The following is a 25,808-nucleotide window of genomic DNA, read 5'->3' as shown; positions in this document are numbered from 1 at the left end:
TATCCAGAAATCTCAAGTACCTTCAAGTACCTCGTGTTCCTGTGCAACTACAACTAGAAAACACCCAAAGCCTGAAATTTAATTGCTGACTTATATAAGTAGCTAAACGGGTATCAATCACTTTTCACACTCACAATGCATCACCTCTATGTGATATGATGAGTTGGTATTGCTACAATCTTTGTACTCATAATCACAGCACACCAAAGAAAAACAAATGACAGTAATTTAGAAAGAGAAGAATAAAAATGCCTCATCATCTTTGCTATGGCGTTCATAAACTTCCTCATTTTCAAACTTTTTTTTAAGACAGGTGACCCTTTGTTCAAATCTTACTTGGAAGCATATATACAATTTTTTTTTAAGTGGCTTATCAGTGGGAGCCAAGAAGACATTTTTAAAAGCCAGTCATCTACAACATATTCCCTGGGAGTGGCCAATGCCTTCACTAGCTGTAAAAATGCAAATGCAAACTGGAAATAAATGCCAGTAGTTACCAATAATAGCCTTCAAGGCAATAAGAAAGTGTGTCCACCAAAACACTTTACATGTAGATACACCCGTGAGCCATCTAAATGTGCTCGAAAGTGAAGTGTATATAGTGGGGGCAGGGAATGAATGAGAATGAACAATTTCACTAAGAGTTAATTTTAAAATAACTTAGAAGTTAGCTTGAAACTTAGTTTAGAGCTGGATGGCATCTTAATACTGCCAAGGGGTTCCAGCAAGTAGGAATTAAAATATCATTTGTAAGTGAGGATTGGTTTCAACTTTAAGAAAGAAACTCCCAAATGGCAATGGTTTAAACAAGATGGAGGTTTTCTCTGTCTTGTCAAAGCTGTAGTAAGTGCTCCAGGGGAAAAGGCCTTGAGTTGTTGTGGTCATGTGCTCAGGACACTATTTCACAGTTACCATCCCTACCTAGGGATTTATTCAATGTGTTTATCCATCTTTCTAGCTACCCATCCATCCATCCTCTTAATTCTTCTGGAGTAAAGCTGGACTGGCCACTTAGAGGGTTGATAGTTTATCAGAATACATCATGCTCTAGGAATTCCCAGGACAGTGACTCTTAACCAATATGCTGCAGCACACAAATGTGTCAAAACCAAGTGCTGCTCCATTTTGGCCAATGTATAAACTGCTGATATCCGAGAAAATGAACTTCTTTTATAACTCTTTGTATTTGAGCCACAACATCGTTTTCTATAGAACAGTGGAGGCCAAGATCTAGTATGGAAGCAGAAAAAAAGAGAGTCCCATGAGCTAAAATATCTTCCTCTTTTTTTGCCCAGTATTTACAGTTGGATTTAAATACAGTAGTCCCTATTTATATGCAGTTTCACTTTTCTGTGGCTGAGGTCTGAAAATATTAACTGGGAAAATCTGGAGATAAACCATTCCTGTTTTAACTTGTACACTGTTGTGAGGAGTATGATGAAACACTGAGTAGTGCTGTCCCTCTCTGTCCTCCACCGGACACAAATCGTCGTTTTGTCCGCGTGTCCATGCTGTATACACCACCTGCCCGTTAGTCACTTAGTAGCTGCCTTGGTTATCAGACTAAAAACACGTCATATATAGGGTTCAATACTACTTGTAGTTTCAAGCATCCATTGGGGGTCTTGGAATGTATACCCTGCAGATAAAAGGAGACTACTGTAGTTCCAAAGTATTCATTCTGTTATAGCATGAAATTTCCACAGGGGTGAAAACAGGCTCTTAGAGGAAAGGCGGGGGGCAGGGGGGTGAAATAAATCTTCCATATTAAAATGGTTTGTGTTGCTCGAAAGCTAGCCCTACTTGACACAAAACTTACTCATTATTTAAACTCTCTCACTGGGTTTTCTTGAGTATCACACAAGCAGCACTGCTATGGAAGATACAGTAAATGTATACAATAACACTGCTACAAAAAACTATGGCAACAGATGGCTGTGATTGGAAGACTCTATCCATTGCTGTATCTCCACGTCACATTGAATGGGCTACCATTTGACTGCCTTGTGACTGATCTTTAGAACTTTTATATGTAGCTCAGGCTCTGAGAATTAAACAAAAATTGTTTATATTTTATTATTTAATTCAAAAGGTTATTTAACACATCATTAGTTATGGTAAGTACTCAAAAGAGTAGGCGTGGTGGCTCACGCCTGTAATCCCAACACTTTGGGAGGCTGAGGCAGGAAGATCACTTGAGGCCAGGAGTTCAATACCAGTCTAGGCAACATAGAGAAACTATTTCTACAGAAAACAAAATAAAACAAAAATTAGCCAGGCATGGTGGCATGCACCTGTAGTCCCAGCTACACCGGCTGAGGTGAGAGGATCGCTTGAGCCTGAGAGGTCAAGTGGTAATGGCACCACTGCACTCCAGTCTGGGTGACAGAGAGAGACCCTGTCTCAACAACAATATCTGAATATCAACTAGATCAAAGTTATTTTCTTATATCAAGGAAAAGTTAAAAGTTAAATTCAATAAAAATTATTTTAGCTAGGTGTGGTAGCTCACACCTATAATCTCAGCATTTTGGGAGGCCGAGGTGGGTGGATTGTTTGATCCTGGGAGCTCAAGACCAGCCTGCGTGACATGGCAAAACTCCACTTCTACAAAAAAAAAAAAAAAAAATAGCTTAGTGTGGTGGCATGCCTTATAGTCCCAGCTACTTGGGAAGCTGAAGTGGGAAGATCATGGTGAGTTGTGATTATGCCACTACACTCCAGCTGGGGCAACAGAGCAAGACCCTGTCACAAAACATAACAACTGTTCTACTTTTGCTAAAATTAGTTTTGAATGATTTTTCAATTTTTTTATTACTGTTACCATATATGTGTATAAATTGCTGATTGGCAAATATAATTTGATATATTACAGTTTATGTATGTAAATAAATAACATTAAAGTCATCCAGCAGATATAAAGTAAAATGTTAATCATTTTAAAATTTAACTTAAAAATTTTGCTTATTGATAACCCTGAATTGAAATTTTTTAAAGCAAGCTTTACACTTGTTATTTTTTATGTATACAGCATAGCTACACATCTAATACAGAATAATACATATATATAGTATCTGTACATATATACAGTATAGTGTACATATACTATATATATAGTATATAGTATATATGTAATGTATCTATGGTATTAAAATTTTATGAAGGAACAATTAAAGGAAAAAAAATGTCTAAAAAAGGCCCTTAGGGGAGAGATTAATTTTTAAAAGGTTAAGAAACTCTGTTACTACAATATCTATCAGATGGAGTATCAAGCTGACCAAGCCATTCATCTTGGAACTTTATTCCAACTTGCTACAAGTACTAAAGTGTCAGGGAAGCATCAAAACACCTGACCATCAAAAAGAGTTAAGTGAACATGAGTGGAGAGGTTTGCCTGCGCATACAAAAGAGTGAGGCAAGTACAGTAAAAACAAGACAGGGCTAAGTGACTCATGTGATGACTGCTGAAGCTTTTATAAAAACAGTGCCCATGTTATACCACTATTCCAACTGTGTGGGAATCACCACTTATTTGTTTCATATTGTTTTGTCTTTTAATTCATTCAAAGAAGCTAAGAAAAATGGTAGGATTTGAAAGCTTGCCTTAAACACAAAACAGCAGGCATCCAGAGGAATCAAAACTGTTTGCATACAGACTAACCAAAGGTCAGAAGCTTAAAAACTTCCAATTTTTCTTTAACCTGTTGTCCTCACAATTTCTTTGTTGATGTTAACTATATGTTACCATCAACATGCCAGAAAGATCTCCCTTTATTATAGCCCAGAACGTTCTGTATAAATCAAACCATAAATCGAACACCTTTACTTCAACAAGTTGTTCAATAGATATTTTTCTCATACATTTCCAAGCTCATGTTACACTAAAAACCAGTGTGACGACCAGGGAAACATCACAATTTCACCCATATTTTTTAGCATCTGAAATCTTTCACAGGTGTCCTGAAAGGGGAAATAGGTCATGAACTCCAGGTCAAGCCAATGATCATTAGGTATTACTGTAGCAGAAGGTACTACCCACTGTGTACACATATGGTACAGGATTAAATGTGCGTATTACTTACAAGGTTATTTTTCATTTCACAAAATGAATTCTGAGCAGCATGCAAACTAGAATTGTCAAAACTAAAGTTCTAAACCTGATGTCTCTCCAACAGGGATCTTGTCACAAATTAAATTCAAGTTTTCTGTAGAACTGTAAATAATCGAAACTGAACTAGCAAACAAGCTAAAGGCGAAAAAAGCCACAGGCTCAAGTCAGTGCCGCCAATCACACACAAAGCCCACTACATTCTATAAGAAATGATTTTTGCCCCGATTCCTAGTAACCACATAACTGTTCTAAACACAAAAATGTTGAGAATTTTCCTTGCCCAGAAGTGGTTTTTGAAAAGGATAAATGCATCTTAACATACATAATTCAGTTTGCAAGAAACCACAAAAACAAAGGGGAAGAAGCCTGAAGAAAAGAAAAAGCATACATATATATATATATATATATATATATATGCCATAATAATTGATCCAAAGCCACTAAAATATTTGGAGTTGAACCCTTTTGAAACTCTTAAAATGCTCTGCAGTCTGCAAAAGGTTCTTTTTTTCCCACTCAACATTGGCCTTATTCTGTCATCAATCTGACATTCTATCTCGCTTTACGGTGTTAACTGCAAGGATGCCCAGCAAATAAGAAATATGTAAGACCTGGCCGGGCGCGGTGGCTCACGCCTATAATCCCAGCACTTTGGTAGGCCGAGGCAGGTGGATCATGAGGTCAAGAGATCGAGACCAACCTGGTCAACATGGTGAAACCCCATCTCTACCAAAAACACAAAAATTAGCTGGGCATGGTGGCACACGCCTGTAGTCCCAGCTACTCGGGAGGCTGACGCAGAAGAATTGCTTGAATCCAGGAGGCGGAGGTTGCAGTGAGCCGAGATCGCCCCCTCGCACTCCAGCCGGGAAAAAAAACTCAACCCCCCCCCAAAAAAAAAAAAAAAAAAAGGAAATATGTAAGACCAGGGGACAGTAGCTTTTCACTCTGGCTTCAGCTACAGGCTTTCTGAGTGCTTCTACAGACACTCCCCATGCTGCAGAGGGCTGCTGCCTGCCTGACAAGCAAGGTTATGCTCCAGTGTCAACAAAACTCCTTAGATCAGTGCAAGGATCAATCAGATGAGTTTCCCGATTTCTCACAATGCGCAGGGTCAAGTGTCTCAACAGCAAATCAAGTTCTGTTCCATTCATCCCTACCACCAAACAAAAGAAAGCTTAGTCGCATACATTAGAAGGACAGGAAGAAATAGTTGCCAATGCAACTGACATTTGCAGGAATCTCTGGAGAACAGACTTAGCTCAATTATAACTGCAAAGCCACTAGGGATTTTTAATTATTAAAAAGTAAACCATATGCCAGAGTAATATAAGACAACCCAGTAATCAAGAATGGCAGGGAATGGTAGTTCTTAATCTGCTTCTACTCTACTTTTTAATACTCTCAAGACCTTTTCTTAGCAGAAAAAGCTGTATGTAAAATAACAATATATCAGAGAAAATGATGCGGCTAAACATGCCCCAGTAACAAAATTCCTGTGTCTAATTTGCTTAGGATTCTGAAAAACAATTTTATTCCTTAGTTGTGGTATGTATATGTGAGTGTGTTTGTATCTATACATGCGCGCGCGCGCACACACACACACACACACCCTCATATATTAGAAGAAAAACTAATACCAACTTTGTTACTGACTTATTGTGACAAGCTACTTCTTCATGCCTTGGTTTCCTTAACCATTGAACAAAAAAGGGTAATTATATTTGCCATTAGATAATCAAAATAGACTTAGAAATCCCTGTGAGAAATAAGCAACCATTGTTTGTAAAGATACTAATTCTCTCTGGCTTGATGGGTCTTGCAGAAAGCACCCAGAGCTAGATGCATGCCCAGGACTCCAACAGACTAATGTGGCCAATGATGGTGGTGATAGGCAGTGAGAAAGTAAATCTCCTGCCCTTTTCCAAAGAAAGCCAGTTAGGTATACTGAAATATATACAGATCCAGGCTGCTCATGTGTATAAAGCTTCTCACGTTCATAAATCTTGGACATTTCACAGACGGAAAAACTTCAGAACGTTTCAATATTCTACTATGACAGCCAATGTAGATTCAAAAGGAACCAAAAGTCTGAATCTGTAAATATTCATGCTAAATCAAAAACCAAAATAACAACCTAGCCTAACAAAACTGAACATAAAGATCTACGACCCATCAGTAGTAGTGACAATTTATGAATGCATATTTCCTAATTTAAAAAAATTCTAAACAAAAACAGCAAACATCTACATGTTGGGGAAACTAGACACTAAGTATTATATTCTGTATGGAAACTAAATTATATATGAAATTCAGATTATAATATATAAGTTTACATTTAGAAAAACCTGACTTTTAAAAAGAAGATGAACACATATTAGCTGTATTATACAAGGTTCGAAGTGGCACATATCACAAACTTTTCCAAATGATGAACGTTGTCGCTTCTATCTTCCCAAGGTTTCTTAAATCAGTCTTATCCTTTGTATAGCTATGACCACCATTCAGGCCAAGTCCTCATTCTCACTGCTCTACAATGGGCTAAAATCCCTTCCCATCATTCTCTTCACCTCTGCTCTCCATCCCACCCAACCTACATATTGCTGTAGGCAGTAACCCCAGCTACTCAGAAGACTGAGGCAGGAGAACTGCTTGAACCGGGAGGCGGAGGTTGCAGTGAGCCGAGATCGTGCCACTGCACTCCAGCCTGGACAACAGAGTAAGACTCCAACTCAAAAAAAAAAAAAAAATATGAAAAGCAAAAATTTCAGAATTCCCTGTATAATGGCAACTATTAATACTATATTAGGAGCACATATATGCCATTTAGTTAGCCTAACTTAAACTCCCCAACAAAGATGTCACTGTACTTGGGCTTTCATACACAAGGATTCCTATCCTTGCTCTGCCAACTTTATGACTTGATTTAATATGTGCGAAGTCTTTCAGAGTAACTTTCGAGGCTTTTTTTTTCTTTTGCCTTAAAGCTGTCAGACAGGTGGCTTTTGAGAACAAACCATCACTTTAGGTCTTCTCAGCTTCCAGTTAAAACTTCTGGGTTCACCACGGTGCTGACGGCTTAAAGGTGCCGTAACTAGGGGTTACCATAGCTCAGTTGGAACAAAAGGATACTGTGCAGCACTTATGAGAATTCCAAAAAGTGTTTTCTTAAAATGCTAGAGGGAAAGGGGATATTTTCTGGATAATACTGACAATTAATTGAAATAAAGCTCTATCTCCCTTCCATTCTACAATCCCAAATCAAAACTATCAACTTTATCAAAAACAGGGTGTAGCAGCTTCCTGACACTGTCACTAACTCTGGACTCAGCTCATCTATCTTACCTTCTGATGCTCTGATCACATAGCCTGCCTTGTCTTCACCAGGAGGCACATCAAGCAACTGCATAATTCTGTCCAGCAGCCCATGAATGATCTCAAACCCAGGATTCTTGTTGTAATACACAGCACAGAGATGCCTGTAGTTTTTTGCACCTACATCTGGAAAAATAATGGCTGTATTAACTATTGCTTATGAAACTGATTTACCCCAATACAAACTTAGGAAAGTCGACAGAAAAGAAAACCAAATATTAAACATAACAGAGAAGGATTCAACCTCAGAAATGCAAAATAAGATAAAACAGTCTTTTTTCAGCTTATCAAATTCCCTAAGGTGTTTTATTTTGGGAAAAGAGTGAAAAACTCTCAAAGCTGACCGGGGAAAATAAGGCTTCATTGAGGTATAAATTAGTAAAATTCTTTGTAAACAATTTAGCAATATATCAGAGCCTTAAAACTTCACTCTTTTATTCATAATATTAATACTATCAAAGAAAATAATCCTAAATACAAAAAGGCTTTATGTAAAAAGACATTTACCACAACATTATTTCCAATAGTAAAAATTATAAACAACTTAAATTAGGGATAATTACATAAAGTACAGCCGATAACTCATCAGGATACTAAGTGGCTCTTAGAAAGCATCTTTATGATGGCTTCTCATAACAGAGCAACAACAAATACTTATAATAGTGACAATAAAAAAAGAGGTCACAAGTTTCAAAAAGAAGCAAAACTAAATTACATTATTTAAAGAACAATCATAGGTTGGAAAACTGTGAAGGAAGTTAAGGGAATGAAGATGACCAAAGTTAGGCTAACAATTAGCCTAGGTAAAACGAAGAATCTGTGGTAGGGAGGGGTCATACAAGGAGCTTAGGATACTGGCAACCTTCTATTCTTCATGTGGCTGACGGTTATACTAGTGTGTGTTTTAGAATCTTTTAAAAACTATTTATGTTGAATACATTCTTCATAAAGCATGAAAAAAAAAAAAAGCAGAATACTAAAGTTTAGGAAATTATGCTACCACATGGGTGAATCTTGAGGACATTATGCTAAGTGAAATAAGCCACTCACAGAAGGACAGATACTGCACGATTCCACTTATATGAAGTATCTAAGCCATGAAATTGGGAGAAACAGAAAGTAAGAGAAACAGACAGTAGAACAGTAGCTGCCAGGGGCTGGAGAGAAAGGGAATGGGGAGTTGATATTGAATGGGTATAAAAGGTTAGCCATGCAAGATGGAAAGTTCTAGAGACCCATAATAATGTCTATATAGTGAACACTATTGTACTGTGCACCTAAAAGTTTACTAAGAGAGTAGCTCTCATACTTTTTTTTACCATAATAATAATTTTTAAAAGTATATGAAGAATGGGGCCAGGCAAAATAGCTCATGCCTATAATCACAGCACTCTGGAAGGCCAAGGCAGGAGTCTGAGACCTACCTGGGCAACACAGCAATACCCCATGTCTACAAAACTGAAAAATAAAATAAATGAAAAACAGAATCACAACTACATAAATATAACCATAAGCCAAAAAACTCCATGCACAGAGAAAAAGACTGAAAGAAATATTCCTACCTAAACGTTAACAGAGGTTATGTTTGGGCAAGGATAATTTTTTCCAACTTTTATTTATTTCCCAATTTTTCCATGATTAGTATGTATTATTCTACTTTGAAAATTAAAACAAATTTGCAAACTCAGTATTTCATTTTACTTCACTTTACTGTTTGAGATAGGGTCTCGCTGTGTCTCCCATACTGGTACAATCACACTGCACTGCAGCCTCAACTTCCTGGCTCAAGCAATCCTCCCACCTTAGCCTCCAGAGTAGCTGGAACCATAGGCACGTGCCACCACACTCAGCTAATATTTCAATCTTTTGCAAAGACTCTCATTCTGTTGCCCAGGCTGGTCTCAAACTCTGGGTTCAAATGATCCTCCCACCTCAGCCTTCCAAAGTGCTGGAATTGCATGAGCCACTGTGCCCAGCTAAAGTCAATATTTAAAAAAAAGAGAATTGTAACAGTCCAAATGAACCCCGATGGATAAACAAATTGGTACATCCATACAGTAGGATACTACTCAGCAATAAAAAGGAACAAACTGTAGATAAGACTTGACAACTTGGATGACTCTCAAAGGCATTATACTGAAAGAAAGAAGGCTCTCAAAAGGCTACAGACAATATGAGTCCATTTATACAACATTCTGGAAAAAGCAAAACTATGGCAACAGAGAACAGGTAGTAGTTGCCTGGAGTCAGGTATGGGGAAAAAATGTGACTAAAATAAGGAGATTTGGGGGTAATGGAACTATTTTTTTATGTTGTAGTGATAATCATCTAAACCTGTAATAAAATTTATTTTTAAAAAGAAGTGTATAGTATAGAGAGGAAGACTCAAAGTCAGCAGTCATCATTTAACTTTATAACACTTGGGGCCCTTTAATAAATTCTGGAGACTGCTGCTCTAACACAAACAGAATGAATGCTGGCCTCATTTTGCTTTTCAAATTAAAGAGAAAGAACAAATTAATATCTGAGGGAATAAGCTGAAAATAGAAAGCTGCTTCATGTTAGTATACATTGGGCAAAACTTTTTCCACAGATTTACTCCCATAGGTAAAAGCTACTAGCAATGGTTGACATAAAATACAGAATGCCTTTTACCTTCTTGATATCCAAGTAAAACACAAATATGTTAAGATACTGTATCAATATTAAAATAATATGAAAGTAAGCACATAAATGGAGTAAAAGGAAAACTAACACGAACCTGTTAGTCTATGGTATTGATTATCTGGCGAATGACAGGTATTACCTATCTATCAATTTATCCGTAATCTTATTTCATTCTCAAGACAACCATGCAAGGTAAGTATTAATATTCCTATAAAACAGATGGAGAAACAAAGCTCAGAATGATTAAGCAACTTGCCCAAAGTCAAACTAATTGGCTGGAGCTAATCCATTTAATTATATGGCTAATAAGTTACAAAACCAGGATTTGACTAGAATTAACTGACTCTTAAATCCATGGTCTTTCCACTATAGGGTACACCCAAAAGGATTTAAATGAAAACAAACATATAAGTGCAAACTTATGTATGGCTACGTATCCACTTAATGTAGTCAAAGATTTGCATTCTTGAAATGTTTTTTATATGATAAACAGATGTTTTAATTTTCAGAAGTTTTTGTGATACTTAAGAATTCCATTTAAGCAACTGAAATAAATTATTTTTAAGGGTCAGTGAAGTTTCTAGGCATCAACAGTATTGTTACTTATGGTAAATATACTCCGAGTTGAACTTCAGACTGAACAGACACAAAGAAATAACTGCCCTTGCCATTTAACATTTTCCAGTATACACTGTTTTCAAGGAGCTCTATTCTAGATATCCTTTGACAATAGAGGTCAAAGCCAGTACAAGGCACCCACAACCTAAACCCTCAACAATTCTTTTTTTTTGTTTTTGAGACAGGGTCTCACTCTAGCAGGCCAGGGTGGAGTGCAGCAGCACCATCTTGGCTCACTGCAACCTCGACTTCCCAGGCTCAGGCAATCCTCTCAATTCAGCCCCTGAGTAGCTGCGAGTACAGGCACACACCACCATGCCCACTTGTTTGTTTGTTTCTAATTTTAGTAGAGACAGTGTTTTACCATGTTGTCCAGCTACTCTTGACCTTCTGGGCTGAGGCAATTTGCCTGCCTCAGCCTCCCAAAGTGCTAGGATTACACGCATGAGCCACCAGGCTAGGCTTTTGGTATTTACTCAGAAAATAATTACTCAGATAATTATTTTCTGAGTAAATGCTTAAAGCCTAGAAAAAAAGATAAACACATACAAATAGCTATTAAACTGGGCCAGGAGCAGACAGTGGGTCATATCTATGCCAGCTTAGGTAAGCGAGTAGGATACCACTGTCACCCACTATCATTCCTATTTTTAAAGATGAAGAAATTTGGTATCTAAAAGCTATAAGTCGACATTAAAATCAGACAGGCACAAAACCCCACTAAACCAACCACATGCATAAACTAAAATGAAGATCCTGATTCCACTGCAGGAATATAAACTTACTTTCTCTGTCTCTCTCTCTCTTTCTTTCTTTCTTTCTCACTAAAGGTAAAAAATAAAATGAAACAGAACTAAATTATCCCTTTCATACTACTGACTTGCTTCTGGGTATTTTTGCCATGTGGTACCCATTTGTTGGTGTGGATGTCACATGCTTCCACTTTAACACACAGGGACGTATTGAAACAACTTTGTAGTTTCATTTTTCTGTGAGAGAATAGCCCAACAGTAATACCATCATTAAGAGAGAGCTTAGCAAAATCAAATGGAAGGTTTATTTTGGTAAACTTTGCCAAATTCCAAGTATTTTTTTTCCTGATCTCCAAATTATATAAAACTTTTATATTTCTGATATGAACAGCAGCATCTGGATTAAAAACTTAAGAATTTTAAAAAACAAATTAAGTAAACTTGTAATGAAAATAATAAAATAACAATAAAAAATACAGAATTTACGCCAGGCACAGTGGCTCATGCCTGTAATCTCAGCACTTTAGGAGGCTGAGGCAGAAGGATTACTTGACTCCAGGAGTTTCAGACCAGACTGGGCAATAAAGTGAGACCCCATCTCTACAAATTTTAAAAAATGTAAAGGTTAGCCAGGCACAGTGGTGGTGCCACGTGCCTGTAGTTCCAGCTCCTCGGGAGGCTGAAGTGGGAGGATCCGCAGAGCACAGGAGTTCGAGGTTGCAGTGAGTTATGATCATGCCCGGGTGACAGAGTGAGACCCTGCCTCAAAACAAAACCAAAACCAAAAGAGAACTTAAAAACATTATACTTGATTTCATTCAAGAAAGGTTTCAGGATGTTTATAGCATACCCATACAATAATGAACTATATATTTTTAGAATTAATTTTGCAATATTTTTAAGAAAGGCCTGACTTCTAGAGCATTGTATTAAGCCCACCATAATAATTAGATTAACCTCATTATTTAGGTGCCCCCCTCCCAACTCCACACTGACTGGCTGGCTTTTTACATTTCCCAAAGGTTAGTGCTCTCTTGGAATTACTTCGTCATGTCTTGCTAAAATACTCCCTCTACTGTAGCTGAACTGAATCAAAGGAGAAGATAACCACAAACTCATTTCTACCCATTCCTCTTCATGAAATTGCTGGGTGTAGTAAAATTTCCATTTCCTAGTATGTTGCACTAAGAGACCATACTGTATCACAGAAAGTCCACTGACTATACACCACAAAATGAAAATTATTTAAACGTCATGCCAAAGCTAGGGTTTGTTGGAAATGCCTCAATTCTTTATAACTCAGTTAACAGACTGCTTGTGTCATGCCATCAAACAATTCTGCTTTTTAAATGGGCCTGCCAAGTATGTCAGCCTAAATTATCTATGTATTTCACAGACTTCAAAGTACTGCCTGGGGAGGGCTGATCTAAGCTGTGCAAAGGAGGGGCGGCAAGCTACAATTCTATAAGCTGAAAGAACACACCAAATGATTTTTTTAACAGAAAAGAAAAAGGAATGCTACATGATGTCTGTTAGTAAATGACTATTACATATAACTCAAATTTTTCAAATAGGCTCCGGCTTGGTGTAGATCATCTTCCACCAAAGTCCCAGTGATTAAAAGCCAAGGTGTTTGGTTATGTTATCACACATGGCACAGACTGGAAAAGGGCAGAATCTTCCACAGAGCGTTTCCATTCCTATTCTCACATTCACGTAGAAGCCCAAAGAAAGATGCTAGGAGAAAGCCTACTGGGATACCGAAATAGCTTCTAGAATAATCAGAGGCTGATATGGAGCTTGAGGTTAATAGTCACGACAAGTTCAGAAAATAAAACAAACCTGGCAGGGCGTGGTGGCTCACACCTGTAATCCCAGCACTTTGGGAAGCTGAGGTGGGTGGATCACATGCGACTGGGAGTTTGAGAACATCCTGACCAATATGAAGAAAACCCATCTCTACTAAAAATACAAAATTAGCTGGGCATGGCGGTGCATGCCTGTAATCCCAGCTACTCGGGAGGCTGAGGCTAGAGAATAGCTTGAACCCGGGAGGCAGAGGCTGTAGCGAGCCAAGATCGCACCATCACACTCCAGCCTGAGCAACAAGAGCAAAACTCCATCTTAAAAAAAAAAAAAAAAAAAAAAGAAAGAAAAAAAAAGAAAACAAAGCACCTTGATTTTTAAGCCTATTCCATCCAACAAATGTATTTCATATTGCAACCCAAAAAACTATAACTTACATTGCAAATTTTATACATCTCCTGAAGAATTTCAATGCAGGCCTAAATGATTCATAAATGCAAAAAGAATCTTGTGAAAACATAATGCCACCAAAAATCATATCGAATATGGGTAAACAGGAACCTTTTTAGACTGTTGGTAGGACAGTTTGTAAAAAATCCTTTTTGAAGAGAATTTAACAAATTATCAAACATTTAGATGTTTACACCTATGGAATGATCAGTTCTAGTTATAAAAATATCTATTTGTATAAAAGTACAAGGACATTCCTTGCAACAGACATAGTTGAGCAAAAATTTGGTAAAAATCTAAATATTCATAATAGTCTAAGTAAATAAATTATAGTACATTGATATGATGGAAGATTATCCAGCCATTAAAAAGAAATGAAGTCGATAGTATGTGTTCACAGGAGAAAATGAGGTGCAGAACAAGACAGGTAAAATACACCCCATTTGCATAAACACTAGAAAGTATTTATCCATATCTACGGCTGTACATAAAAGCGTAAACGATGTTTGTATATGCACAGAAAAGGTCTGGCAACTAATTCTAAGAGTATTAAGAAGTTGGATACTTTTTCTTAAAAAAAAAAAGAAAAGATTAGAATTACTCTTAAAAATACATATCCATGAAAGGTCTTAAAAACATTACAAATATATTTTCAATTAAAAAAATAACACAATAAAGCTTAAGAACAATTTTCCTTAAAATGCTCTGCTATGTCATAGCACCGAAGTACAGATTTTCCTTTTTAAAATAGTGCTAAAAACCCAAGGCACAAATTTAAGAAAAAATCTATGACCTTCTCAATGCATGAAGGAAAAAGTTACATCCTTGTGGGTTGGCTTTTATTTAGTTAATGTAAACCTGGAATGGATTTTTTACCTATTAAAAAAATACAATATTCAATGCATGACAGGGCACATTATACTCATGTTAGCAGATCTTAACTATGTGGAACCAAATATATTAAAGTAACTTTCTATATTAAAAATGATATATTTACACAGTTAAGATGCCATCAAGTATACAAATGATGGTACTTCAAAAACTGTTAATGTCAACGCTCCTTACACCCATATTTTTTGAATTATTAATTGGAAATCCTACGTGCCAAAAATATGAAATGGTGAAATTAAATTAATCCAGACTGATGACATAAGCCCTCTTTGGAAAATCACATTCCACATGTGGACGCTAGATAATCCTTCATTATTTGAGGGCTCCAAAATTACTGGACAGCTTCTCAGAACTGAAGTATTTCACAAGCCCATGATGAAAACGCTTTTACTGAGTTATTTTTAAGCACAGATTTACACAAAAACCTTAAAAAATCTGACCACTACATTTTTGTAACTTATAAGACAGATACACAAACACCAACATACACACACAGTACAAATCAACAGTCAATTGAATGAATATACCAAATCATAAAATAACAGTGAATTAGGTTTGTTCTTTGATGGCTGTGGTGGTCAAGGGAGGAGAAAGGAACAAGAATCTTAAACATATATTATGGCCAAAGTGTAAAAGAAAAATCTGGATTTCTACATCTTTACCTAAGCAGGGTAAGAAGGAGTAGATCATTTTCTCATTTAGAAAAGTTTCAGGGAGACTGTGAAATTTTAAAAACTATTTTGTCAGTGATTTGAGGGGTAGAGGAAATACGGCTTGCACCAGGACTACAGCAATGCTTTAGAGAAAGTAAGAATGCTTTGAGCAAAAGGTGAAGGTTTAGCATGCTTCTTGAAGAAACTGATGCTAACTGGAGCCTTATGAGTAGTCAAGAGGCTTTAACCTATCCTATTCCATCTACGCTATTTATTAAAATCCAAAATTTTGTAAATGTAGTAGTTATAACCAAAATGCATGGCAATTTGATTTTCAAGGTTCTCCACAGATACATGTCAAATTGACAATTGGATGATTGTATCCTGCTAAATCTAAATCACCCTCTTTTTTTTTTTTTTGAGACAGAGTTTCACTCTTGTTGCCCAGGCTGAAGTGCAATGCTGCAATCTCTGCTCTGCAACCACTACCTCCAGGTTCAAGCGATTCTCCTGTCTCAGCCTCCTGAATAGCTAAGATTACAAGTATGCGTCACCACACTCCACTAATTTTGTATTTTTAATAGAGAAGGGGTTTCTCCACATTGGTCAGGCTGATCTCAAACTCTCAACCTCATGTGATCTGCCTGCCTTGGCCTCCCAAAGTGCTGAGATTACAGGCGTAAGCCATCACACCCAGCTAATTTTTGATTTTTTTTTTTTTTTTTAGTAGAAATAGGGTTTCACAGTGTTGGCTGGACTGCTCTTGAACTCCTGACCTCAGATGATCTGCCTGCTTTGGCATCCCAAAGTGCTGAGATTACAGGCGTAAGCCACCCTGCCGGGCCTAAATCACCCACTTACATTACAAAGCCAAACCAATCTTTCTTAGGCTCTTGTTCCTTTTATACTTAAACTTAACTCAATGATGTGTTCTCTCTTGCCATTTCAGGGAAATTTTATGTATACTGGCAGCTTCAGTGACCATAAAGAAATAAACTGCAATTGCAGAAGTCAATCTGTGTTTAAGAAAAAGCCAGAATATTAGATTTTGCAAAATACAATGGCTTTTCTGGGCATAAAGTTTAGGAATTCACAATTAGGTCCTTTGCACCCCAGAAGTCATTTTTTTTTAACTATTGTTTACAGTTTAGTTGTTCCTGACATTTAACAGAAAAAATAAAAATATTAAGGACTGAAACCAATCAACTGCTCACACAGCAGCCTGATATGGCAGCTTCAGTGCTGCGTCTGCTGACTTCCTTGTTATCAACTAAAAAATTTACCCCACAGCACAGTCTGCATTCAACTTCTCATTCCAAAAACATATGCCACTCTGCCCAATAAGAGGCATACATCAGCTGAGTCCCTTGAGTCATGACTAATTTTTTTAAATGTTGCAACTTCGTGTTTGGAGACTCAGTAAATGCAGAGGTTGGCTCAGCCTCAAAGAACCTGAATGTGTCTGATTCAGAGTGGAAGTCTTAATGCTCGAAAAGTGTGCCTGACGCAGTCTCTAAACTGGCAGCCTGACAGCCTCACACAACATGGATGGTCAATCAAAAAAGTCTGCATTAGAATAAGAAACTGTCCGACAAGGTCAAGCATGAAAACAGGGCTAGCAGTCTTTCATCTACTCTTATAGGAATACTGGTCACATAAAATGTGTGGGAGGCATATTGAAATCCAGTAGGGATTTTATTTTCATTTTCATTTTCCCTTAATATTAGAAAACAAGTTAGTTAATGGCAACTGTTGCTCCCTTCTGAGCTACCAAGGGGCAACTGGTACATTCTCTCTGAGGATGATCTGTAAGAATCTGCTCACAGGTTTGTCTCCCTCAAGAAGTCTGGCAGCTCTTTCTCTGATATTCTAAAGCAGTCTCTAGCAAAGAAGAGGAACTTAAAAATCTTCCACCAAAGTGCTGTGCTGAATGAGACTGCCCTGCTCATTCTTGCCACTCCACCTCCACTCTTTTGAACCAGTAGTTTGGGTACTGCTCCCACCAATGAAAATTTGAGGAATTATCACATTAACTAAAAAACTATTGTTTAGACTTTTTTATTCAAAAAAGTTTCAATATTTAGAATGAAATCGCTAATGTAAATCCAACAGAGAAAAATGGTTACTGGTTTGAGAGACGGTAAAAACACATTAATTCACTGAAAAAAAAGTAGGTGACAAAAAACATTCCTTACTTAAAAAACAACATTCCTGTTTCCATAAATACATTCCCACATAGTCTTTTTTTGTTTTTCTTATTCTTAAAAAAAAAAAAAAAAAAAGGGAAAAAAAAGAGCCTGGTGTGGTGGCTCACGCCTATAATCCTAGCAGTTTGGAAGCCAAAGAGGGCAGACGACAAGGTCAAGAGTTCAAGGCTAGCTTGACCAACATAGTGAAACTCCGTCTCTACTAAAAATACAAAAATTAGCCAAGCGTGGTAGCGCGTGCCTATAATCCCAGCTACTCAGGAGGCTGAGGCAGGAGAATTGCTTGAACCTGGGAGGCAGAGGTTGCAGTGAGCCGGGATCGCACCACTGCCAGCCCTGCCTAGGCAACAGAGCAAGACTCCATCTCACACACACAAAAAAAAAAAACAAAAACAGGGCATAACAGAACCAATTAAGTCAAAAGTTAGGATAAAAATTGGCCCCAAGTGCCTCAGCAAGGTGACATCAGCCCTTTAATGGACAGCTAAGTCATTCATGTAAAAAATTCCCATAAACCAGGATGCTAAGGTATCTGAGCTTAGGAACTGTAAATTTCTTTTATTTTTATTTTATTATTTTTAAAGAAAATTTTTTAAGAGGTGGGGTCTTGCTGTGTTGCCCCGGCTGGAGTGCAGTGGCTTTTCAGAAGCTCGATCCCACTACTGATCAGCATGGGAGTTTTGACCTGCTCTGTTTCCAACCTGGGCTGGTTCACCCCTCCTTAGGCAACCTCGTGGTCCCCCGCTCACAGGAGGTCACCAAATTGATGCCAAACTTAGTGTGGACACCTGATCAGCATAGCACACTACAGCCCAGAACTCCTGGACTCAAGCGATCCTCCAGAGAAAACACCAACAGTTCTTATTATGTGGCTAGAACTTTTCAAACTGCAATTACATTTAATCCTTATAACACATCAATGAAATAAGTGCTATCATTATTCCCACTGTATAGATGAGGAAGCTGAGCCATAGAGAGAATAAATAGTCTGAAGTTAAGCAGCTGGTACAGGCAGAACCATGACTCCAAGCCAAGCACTCTGATTGTATGCAGTCTTTCTATGGAACTGTGGCGCTTTGCTGCCTTCCCTGTAGTCCTCTATGTACACCAGGCAACAAGTAGGGAATTTGCATGTACGTATTTAAAATACTCCATCAGAGAAGCTCATTTTGTTACGAAATAAAATCCAGGCCTATCTAAACAGAAAACATACTCCAAATAAACTATGTTTTCAAGATGGCAGACTATGTTTTCAAGATGGCAGACTTACCAAGCACATTTACCTCCCTTCATTTCTTAAGTCCCATTGATGATGGAAATTTTTTTTAAAAAAAGAATAAAGCAGAATGTTGCAAATCAATAGGCAAAAGTAATATCAGAAATGAATCAATGAAGAAAACAGAGCAGTTATAACTAAAGATATATAAAAGAGGTTTCCTACAGAAATTGGAACTATCCTTCCCGACGAAACAAAGTACCACAGAAACGCAAATCTAAAAAGTATACGAACTGAGTTTCTGGAATAATCACCTCAGTAATTTGCCTTTTGTTTTGTTTTGTTTTGGAGACAGGGCCTTACTCTGTCGCCCAGGCTACAGTGCAGTTGGTATGAACATAGCTTACTGCAGCCTCAACCTTCTGGGCTCAAAAGATCCTCCCGCCTTGGCCCCCCAAAGCGCTGGGATCACAGGCATGAGCCAACAAGCCTGGCCACCTAGGTAATTGGTTAGAAGATCGCCTATAGCACTAGCATTTAAAAACAGCTCTTTCAATAGGAACGCCATTGTAAGCACAGGTCTTGGGGCCAGAAAGAGAAGCAGAGTACAGTCTATGCCTGGGCCTTTCCAACAAACACAAATTAAAACAAATATAGCAAAGGCACCGCTACCCAGGACTAAAATACAGTCAAGTGCCCCATCCCTGCAACAACCCCAGCTTCCTCACCTGTACCTTCTGCCTGGCTATGAGCATGCCCAGCCCCACAGAACTGTGCACAGCCCTTAGGGAGCCCTGGCAATTAGGGAAGAGGCCTACTGCTGAAACAGTATTACAAAACTTTTGAAGAAACCTAGTGTAATTAACCTAATCCTGTATTTATAAACATAGCCATATATTTCAAAATATGAACAGATCATCAAGGATCAAAGAATATAAAACTCAAAGAAATAGGATGAATGGAAACAAGTCAAGGCTAACAGAAAAATTCGACATAGGAATTATATCAAATTCTCAGTTATCTGTACCAATGGAGGATTTAAGGCACTCAAAACTATTTGCAGCTGGCACTAAAAGTGTTTCTGATTTCTATTATAGTAAATTTACCATCTAAAGAAAATTCTACATAGTGATATTAAAAACGAACTTTCGGCCACGCACAGTGGCTCACACCTGTAATCCCAGCACTTTGGGAGGCCGAGGTGGGCAGATCACAATGTCGAGAGATCAAGACCATGCTGACTGGCATGGTGAAACCTACTAAAAATACAAAAACTAGCTGGGTGTGGTGGCGTGTGCCTGCAGTCCCAGCTACTCAGGTGACAGTGGCAGGAGAATCACTTGAACCCGGGAGGTGGAGGTTGCAGTGAGCCGAGATCACTCCAGGAGGCCAGGAAGAAGGGTAGTGCGTGCCACTCCAGTCTGGCGACAGGAGTTTTCCTGTAGATGGCACGCACTACCCTTCTTGCCAGACTCTACTTGCATTCTCTAAGGATGTATGACTAGACTTGTACTATGGCTCCAGCAGCAAGTTCAATATTTTATGCAGCCCTGGGCAAATTACCACTTTCTGTTTTAATTTTCCAATCCATTAAATGGGACAATACTGGGGAACAGATGGAATCCAGCCTTGGCTGGAGAGTTTGCCATGGACAATACTACCTCTGGTCATATCTCTGTATTTCCTCGATAGGTTGATTTACAGTCAATAGTTGTGACTACTTTGGGAAGTTAAGAATGATGTGCATTATCCTCTTCAGAAGAAACTGAGAATAAAGTCTCTGCTTCTGTCAGCTGGTTGAAAAGAACACAGTGAATTCTGTACAGTCTAGAGTAAGCATCGCTGCAGAAACGCTGCTAGGAATTAATCTGTTAAATTCAAGAGCCAAGGAAACATAGCAATTGAGTCACTTAAGGTACTGCTCCCCAAGGGACCAATGCACATACAGCTTCAGTCAGATTTGTATCAGAGACCGGAGATGTGGAGTCTGAACCAGACTGAATTCCTTGGCAATCAAGTGGAGGTATTTACTAAATATATACTCATTAAATAACCACCACATTCCAAGTGTTGGACCAAGCAAGCTACTGTACTAACAAGTCCAGGGCTTACTCAAAAGTAACAAAAACTGGTAAAACACATTCGCAGTCACTGGTACAATGGTAACTGTGGACAGTCACTGCGAAACTAGAATGACACGATATCAAGTATGTTAAGACAATATGCATATGAATCACGTCATATAAGAGAATGTTCCAAGGTAAAAAAGACAGACAAACAAAAAAACAAAACAACAACGAAAAAGAAAATGTTCCACAGTGCTTGTCAAGTGAGATTTTAATAGAAATCTTATCTACTAAATGCTTTGTTTAAAAATGCTTTCCATTAAAAGAAATGAGAGATATAGCAACCAAATAGCTAGACCTTGAATTCTGATTCAAATAAATTAATCATAAAAATTAAATTTGTAAAACAAATAAAACTAAAGTGGTAGCGCTTATCTTTTAGAAACACATACTAAAGTGGCTGGGTGTGGTGACTCACACCTGTAATCCCAGCAGGTTGGGAGGCCAAGGCAGGCGGATCACCTGAGGTCAGGAGTTCGTGACCAGCCTGGCCAACATGGTTGAAACACCATCTGTACTAAAAACACAAAAATTAGCCGGATGTGGTGGCACATGCCTTTAATCCCAGCTATTCAGGAGGCTGAAGCATGAGAATCATTTGAGCCCAGAAGGCAGAAGTTGCCATGAGCCGAGATCACACCACTGCACTGCAGCCTGGGTGACAGAGTGAAACTGTGTCCAAAATATATATATACTAAAGTGTTTGCTGATGAAATGATACAATGTCTATGATTCATATTAAAATAATATGGCAAGTTAATAGTAGTATAGATGAAACAATCCTGTCCATGTGTTGGTAACTGTTGAAGGTGGGTGCTGGGTACGCAGGAGCTAATTATACTATTTTTTCTTTTATATATAGTTAAGGTTTTCATAATGAAAAAAGTGCTTTAAATACACAAATCAAATCAAAGGTGATTTATTCTTACCTGTATTAGAGTCTTTTATTACAATGTCAGAGATTTCAAACAGTTTCAGAGGAAGGGGCATCTTACGATTTGCTGCTATGGTCTTCAGGAGGCCAGGAAGAAGGGTAGTGCGTGCCACCTACAGGAAAAGACATGAAATTGCACTGGCCAAACAGGACCCAAATAAACAGACTTGATTAAAGACAAAGACTATGGCAGAAAGACTATATGGCTTCATAGGAAGGCACTTCCGGAAAATGCAATGCCCTAAAATATCCAAGTCACTTTCAATTTTCAATTCCAGGACACTGACGTTGAACTGAAAGGAACTGAAAACATTCTGGCTTCCAAATTTACAAAATGCAAAATCATAAATTTGATTTAAAAATAAATGAGAAACAAATATAACTTAAATATGTTTGCTCATGTCTAAGGATTAGTTATTTTATTCATTATCACTTTATTTATTTATTTCATTTTCTCTTGTTTTAGAGACACAGTCTCACTCTTTTGCACAGGATGGAGTGCAATGGGCACAGTCATAGCTCACGACAGCCTCAAATGCCTGGGCTCTAGCGATCTCTCGCCTCAGCCTCCCAAGTAGCTGGAACTACAGGTACATACCACTGCACCCAGCTAATTGATTATAATCTTAAAAATTAAAGTTTGCTCTCAAGATTTCAAACACATGTATGCAAGTTTTCATAGTCTGCCTCACTTCACAAACTACAAGAAATACAAATGTTTAAATAGATTAAATGTGGGTCAGGCACCATGGCTCACACCTGTAGTCCCAATGCTTTGGGAGACCGAGGTAGTAGGATCACTTGAACCTAGGAGTTTGAGACCAGCCTGGGCAACATAGCGAAATATCACCTCTACAAATTTAAAAATTAGCTGGGTATGGATACACGTCTGTAGTTTTAGTTCCCAGGAAGCTGAGGTGGGGGACTGCCTGAGCCCAGGAGTTCAAGGCTATGATCATACCACTGTACTCCAACCCAGGCAATAGAGACCTTGTCTCTAAACAGATAAATAAAACCATAAATATATTAAATATGCATTAATCAAAATTAGGACCAGGAAAAATATAAATGCAATTCAAATATCATCACAACGAGGAAAACAGAATATAAATATGTAGGTGCTAAAAAATATATACAGCTGCTATGGGTAGGCTGTAATAATAACTCTAAACTTTTCATTGACTAAAACAAATGTGAAATTATGTACAGTCATTTCATTCTTACTATTCCTAAGAAATGTGTATCCTGGTACATTAAAAAAAGCAAAACTTTCCTGCTTTGTCTGTGAAATAAATTTCTCCCTATAAGCTATATGAAATATATTAGCTTCCAACACATGTTACCAGAAGGGTTTTATAAGCAGCGGCATAACATTATTGGTGAGAGTTTAGGCTTTGCAGTGCTCCCAAGCACTATTATCTTTTGCCCAGACTATTGCATAACCTTCTTAAACTGGCTTCTGTGCTTCCACTCCTGCCACCTACAGCCTATTCATACAGTGTGGTCCTTTAAGACAGAAATCAGATCATGCATCTCCCCTGCTCAAAAATCTTCAACACGTTTCCATTAAATTTTGAATAAAATCCATGGCCTACCTAGGGCCCTGTGTGATGTGCCCTGCCTCCCTCTCTACCCTCAACCCCTGCTGCTCCCGTGGGCTTACTGCACTCCAGCCACATTGGAGGCCACACTGCTCAGCAAGTAGGTTTCCATCTTGGAGCCTCCGTGCTTACCCTGCTCATACATTCTTCCTCTAGGTTCACATGTGGCCTCCTTCCTTCCTTCAAGTGTCTGCTCAACTGTTTCCTTCTACAGAGGTTTGCCCTTAACACCCAAGCTAAAACACAGAACCTCTTAGATCTTATACATAAGACCCTAAATGGAATTGCTAGACTGTGCTTTGAAGGAAAAAGGGAACATCTTTCCCATCACACTCACTATACCAACAAGCTGCTATTCGTATTCAACTTGGTGCTTCTTAAATATTGTTCATTTTCCCCATTGGAGGGCAAGTGCCCAAAACATTCACAGAAACAAAACTACAATGTTAAAAGTTACAAGGAAATTTAACTTAGTAAAATATAAGAAACTACTTTTATAGAAAACTTTTCTTAATTTTATCAGTGTATTTTATAGATATGCCTTATTTGCATATTTAAAAACCTACAGCAATACAAGAAATTAAATCTGAATCTGATCAAGCTTCTGTATCCAACTACTAATTTACTGGAAATTTAGGGGGCCAGTGGAATATATTCAGCAAATCCTAAATGTGAGAATTCTGTAGGACAAATGACTCAGTTTCTTCAATAAACAAACTAAAAGGAAAAGAAAGATAGAAGGATGGGAGGTGCAACTTGCAGATTAACAGGGACATGAAAAGCACAGAAATCATTGTCAATGTATGAACCACATTTGAATCCCAACTCAAACTGTTAAAAAAAAATTGACAATTGGAAAAACTAAAACAATAACTGGATATGTGAGATTAAGGAATATTACTGTTAATTCGGAAGGGGTTTGGCAATATTCTGTAAATTTTTTTACTATAATAAAGTTTTACATATTTTAGCTAAGTTATATTTTTATCTTGTCCATTCTCTAACATATTTACTATGAGAAAAGGGCCCAAAGTTAAGAATTATGCAGGAGAAAGAATAGGCTTAGACAAGAAACTGAGTTACAGGCCCATGAAGAACTTCACATTTAACTTAACCAAAAATAAATATAAACCTCTTAACCAAATTAGTAATGGTAGGACTCGCCTGTTGGCAAAGCAGGGTAAAATATAGAATCTGTTAGGTCAAAAGACAGACACCCTCTCTCATCTTTAAGGTATTTTATGCAGAAAAGTTGATCCTTAAGTGTGCTAAGCCACAGCTATTTATAGTGACATTTAATGCATTTCTGATTGTTTTCCTTCTACTTATATAAAATAGATAAGACAGGATATAAATCCTGAAGATCATAACAGTTACCACATCTTAAGAAATCTATCAAGCCTCACTAGAGAATACAAGGCAGAGAGGGAGGTGGGGATAAGGACTGAAAAACTACCTATCGGGTACTAGGCTCACTTCCTGGGTGATGGGTTCAATAGGACTCCAAACCTCAACCTCATGCAATATACCTTTGTAACAGACCTCCACATGTACTAACTGAATCTAAAATAAAAGCTGAAAAAAGGCCAGGCGAGGTGGCTCACGCATGTCATCCCAGCACTCTGGAAGGCCAAGGGGGTGGATCACTTGAGGCCGGGAGTCCAAGACCTGCCTGGTCAACATGGTAAAACCCCATCTATTAAAATACAAAAATTAGCCAGGTATGGTAGCACATGCCTGTAATTCCAGCTACCCGAGAGGCTGAGGCGTGAGAATCAACTGAACCCAGGAGGTGGAGGTTGCAGTGAGCGAAGATTGTACCACTACACTTTGGCTTGGGCAAAAGAGCAAGGCTCTGTCTCAAAAAATAAACAAATAAAAATAAAAGTTTAAAAAAAGTAATCTATCAAGCTTGATAACTGGGAGAAAATGGTGCATTTGGAATAAACAAAAATCCATTAAGATTTACTAAAAATCTGTAATCCCAGCACTGTGGGAGGCCGAGGCGGGTGGATCACGAGGTCAAGAGATCGAGACCATCCTGGTCAACATGGTGAAACCCCGTCTCTACTAAAAATACAAAAAATTAGCTGGGCACGGTGGCACGTGCCTGTAATCCCAGCTACTCAGGAGGCTGGGGCAGGAGAATTGCCTGAACCCGGGAGGCGGAGGTTGCGGTGAGCCGAGATCGCGCCATTGCATTCCAGCCTGGGTAACAAGAGCAAAACTCCATGTCAAAAAAAAAAAAAAAAAAAAAAGATTTACTAAAAATCATTCTACGCAAATAAATTTGAATACCTCTTATTAAAAAGAACACCATGGGCAAATTTTAAAAGCAGTAAGAAAGCTAGACCTCAGAATACAAAATATAACAATTCATTATTACAATCCTTCCAAAATT

General features: G+C 38.0%; 1 protein-coding gene across 2 annotated transcripts in view; it reads right to left on the bottom strand.

Moving 5' to 3' along the window:
• Positions 1-25,808, bottom strand: part of FARSB (phenylalanyl-tRNA synthetase subunit beta) — a 76,878-nt gene that overhangs the window by 14,113 nt on the left and 36,957 nt on the right. For both annotated transcript variants that reach the window (XM_032278036.1, XM_032278037.1), the window contains exons 15-16: positions 21,802-21,919; positions 7,457-7,612 (exon numbers count right to left, since the gene is read on the bottom strand). In XM_032278036.1, coding sequence (XP_032133927.1) covers positions 7,457-7,612; positions 21,802-21,919 — 274 coding nt within the window. The remainder of the gene's footprint in view (positions 1-7,456; positions 7,613-21,801; positions 21,920-25,808) is intronic.

Source organism: Sapajus apella, unplaced genomic scaffold (genome assembly GCF_009761245.1).
Source record: "Sapajus apella isolate SASKATOON/1434 unplaced genomic scaffold, GSC_monkey_1.0 scaffold10, whole genome shotgun sequence".
NCBI lineage: Eukaryota > Metazoa > Chordata > Mammalia > Primates > Cebidae > Sapajus > Sapajus apella.
This window is presented reverse-complemented; position numbering and strand designations above follow the sequence as displayed.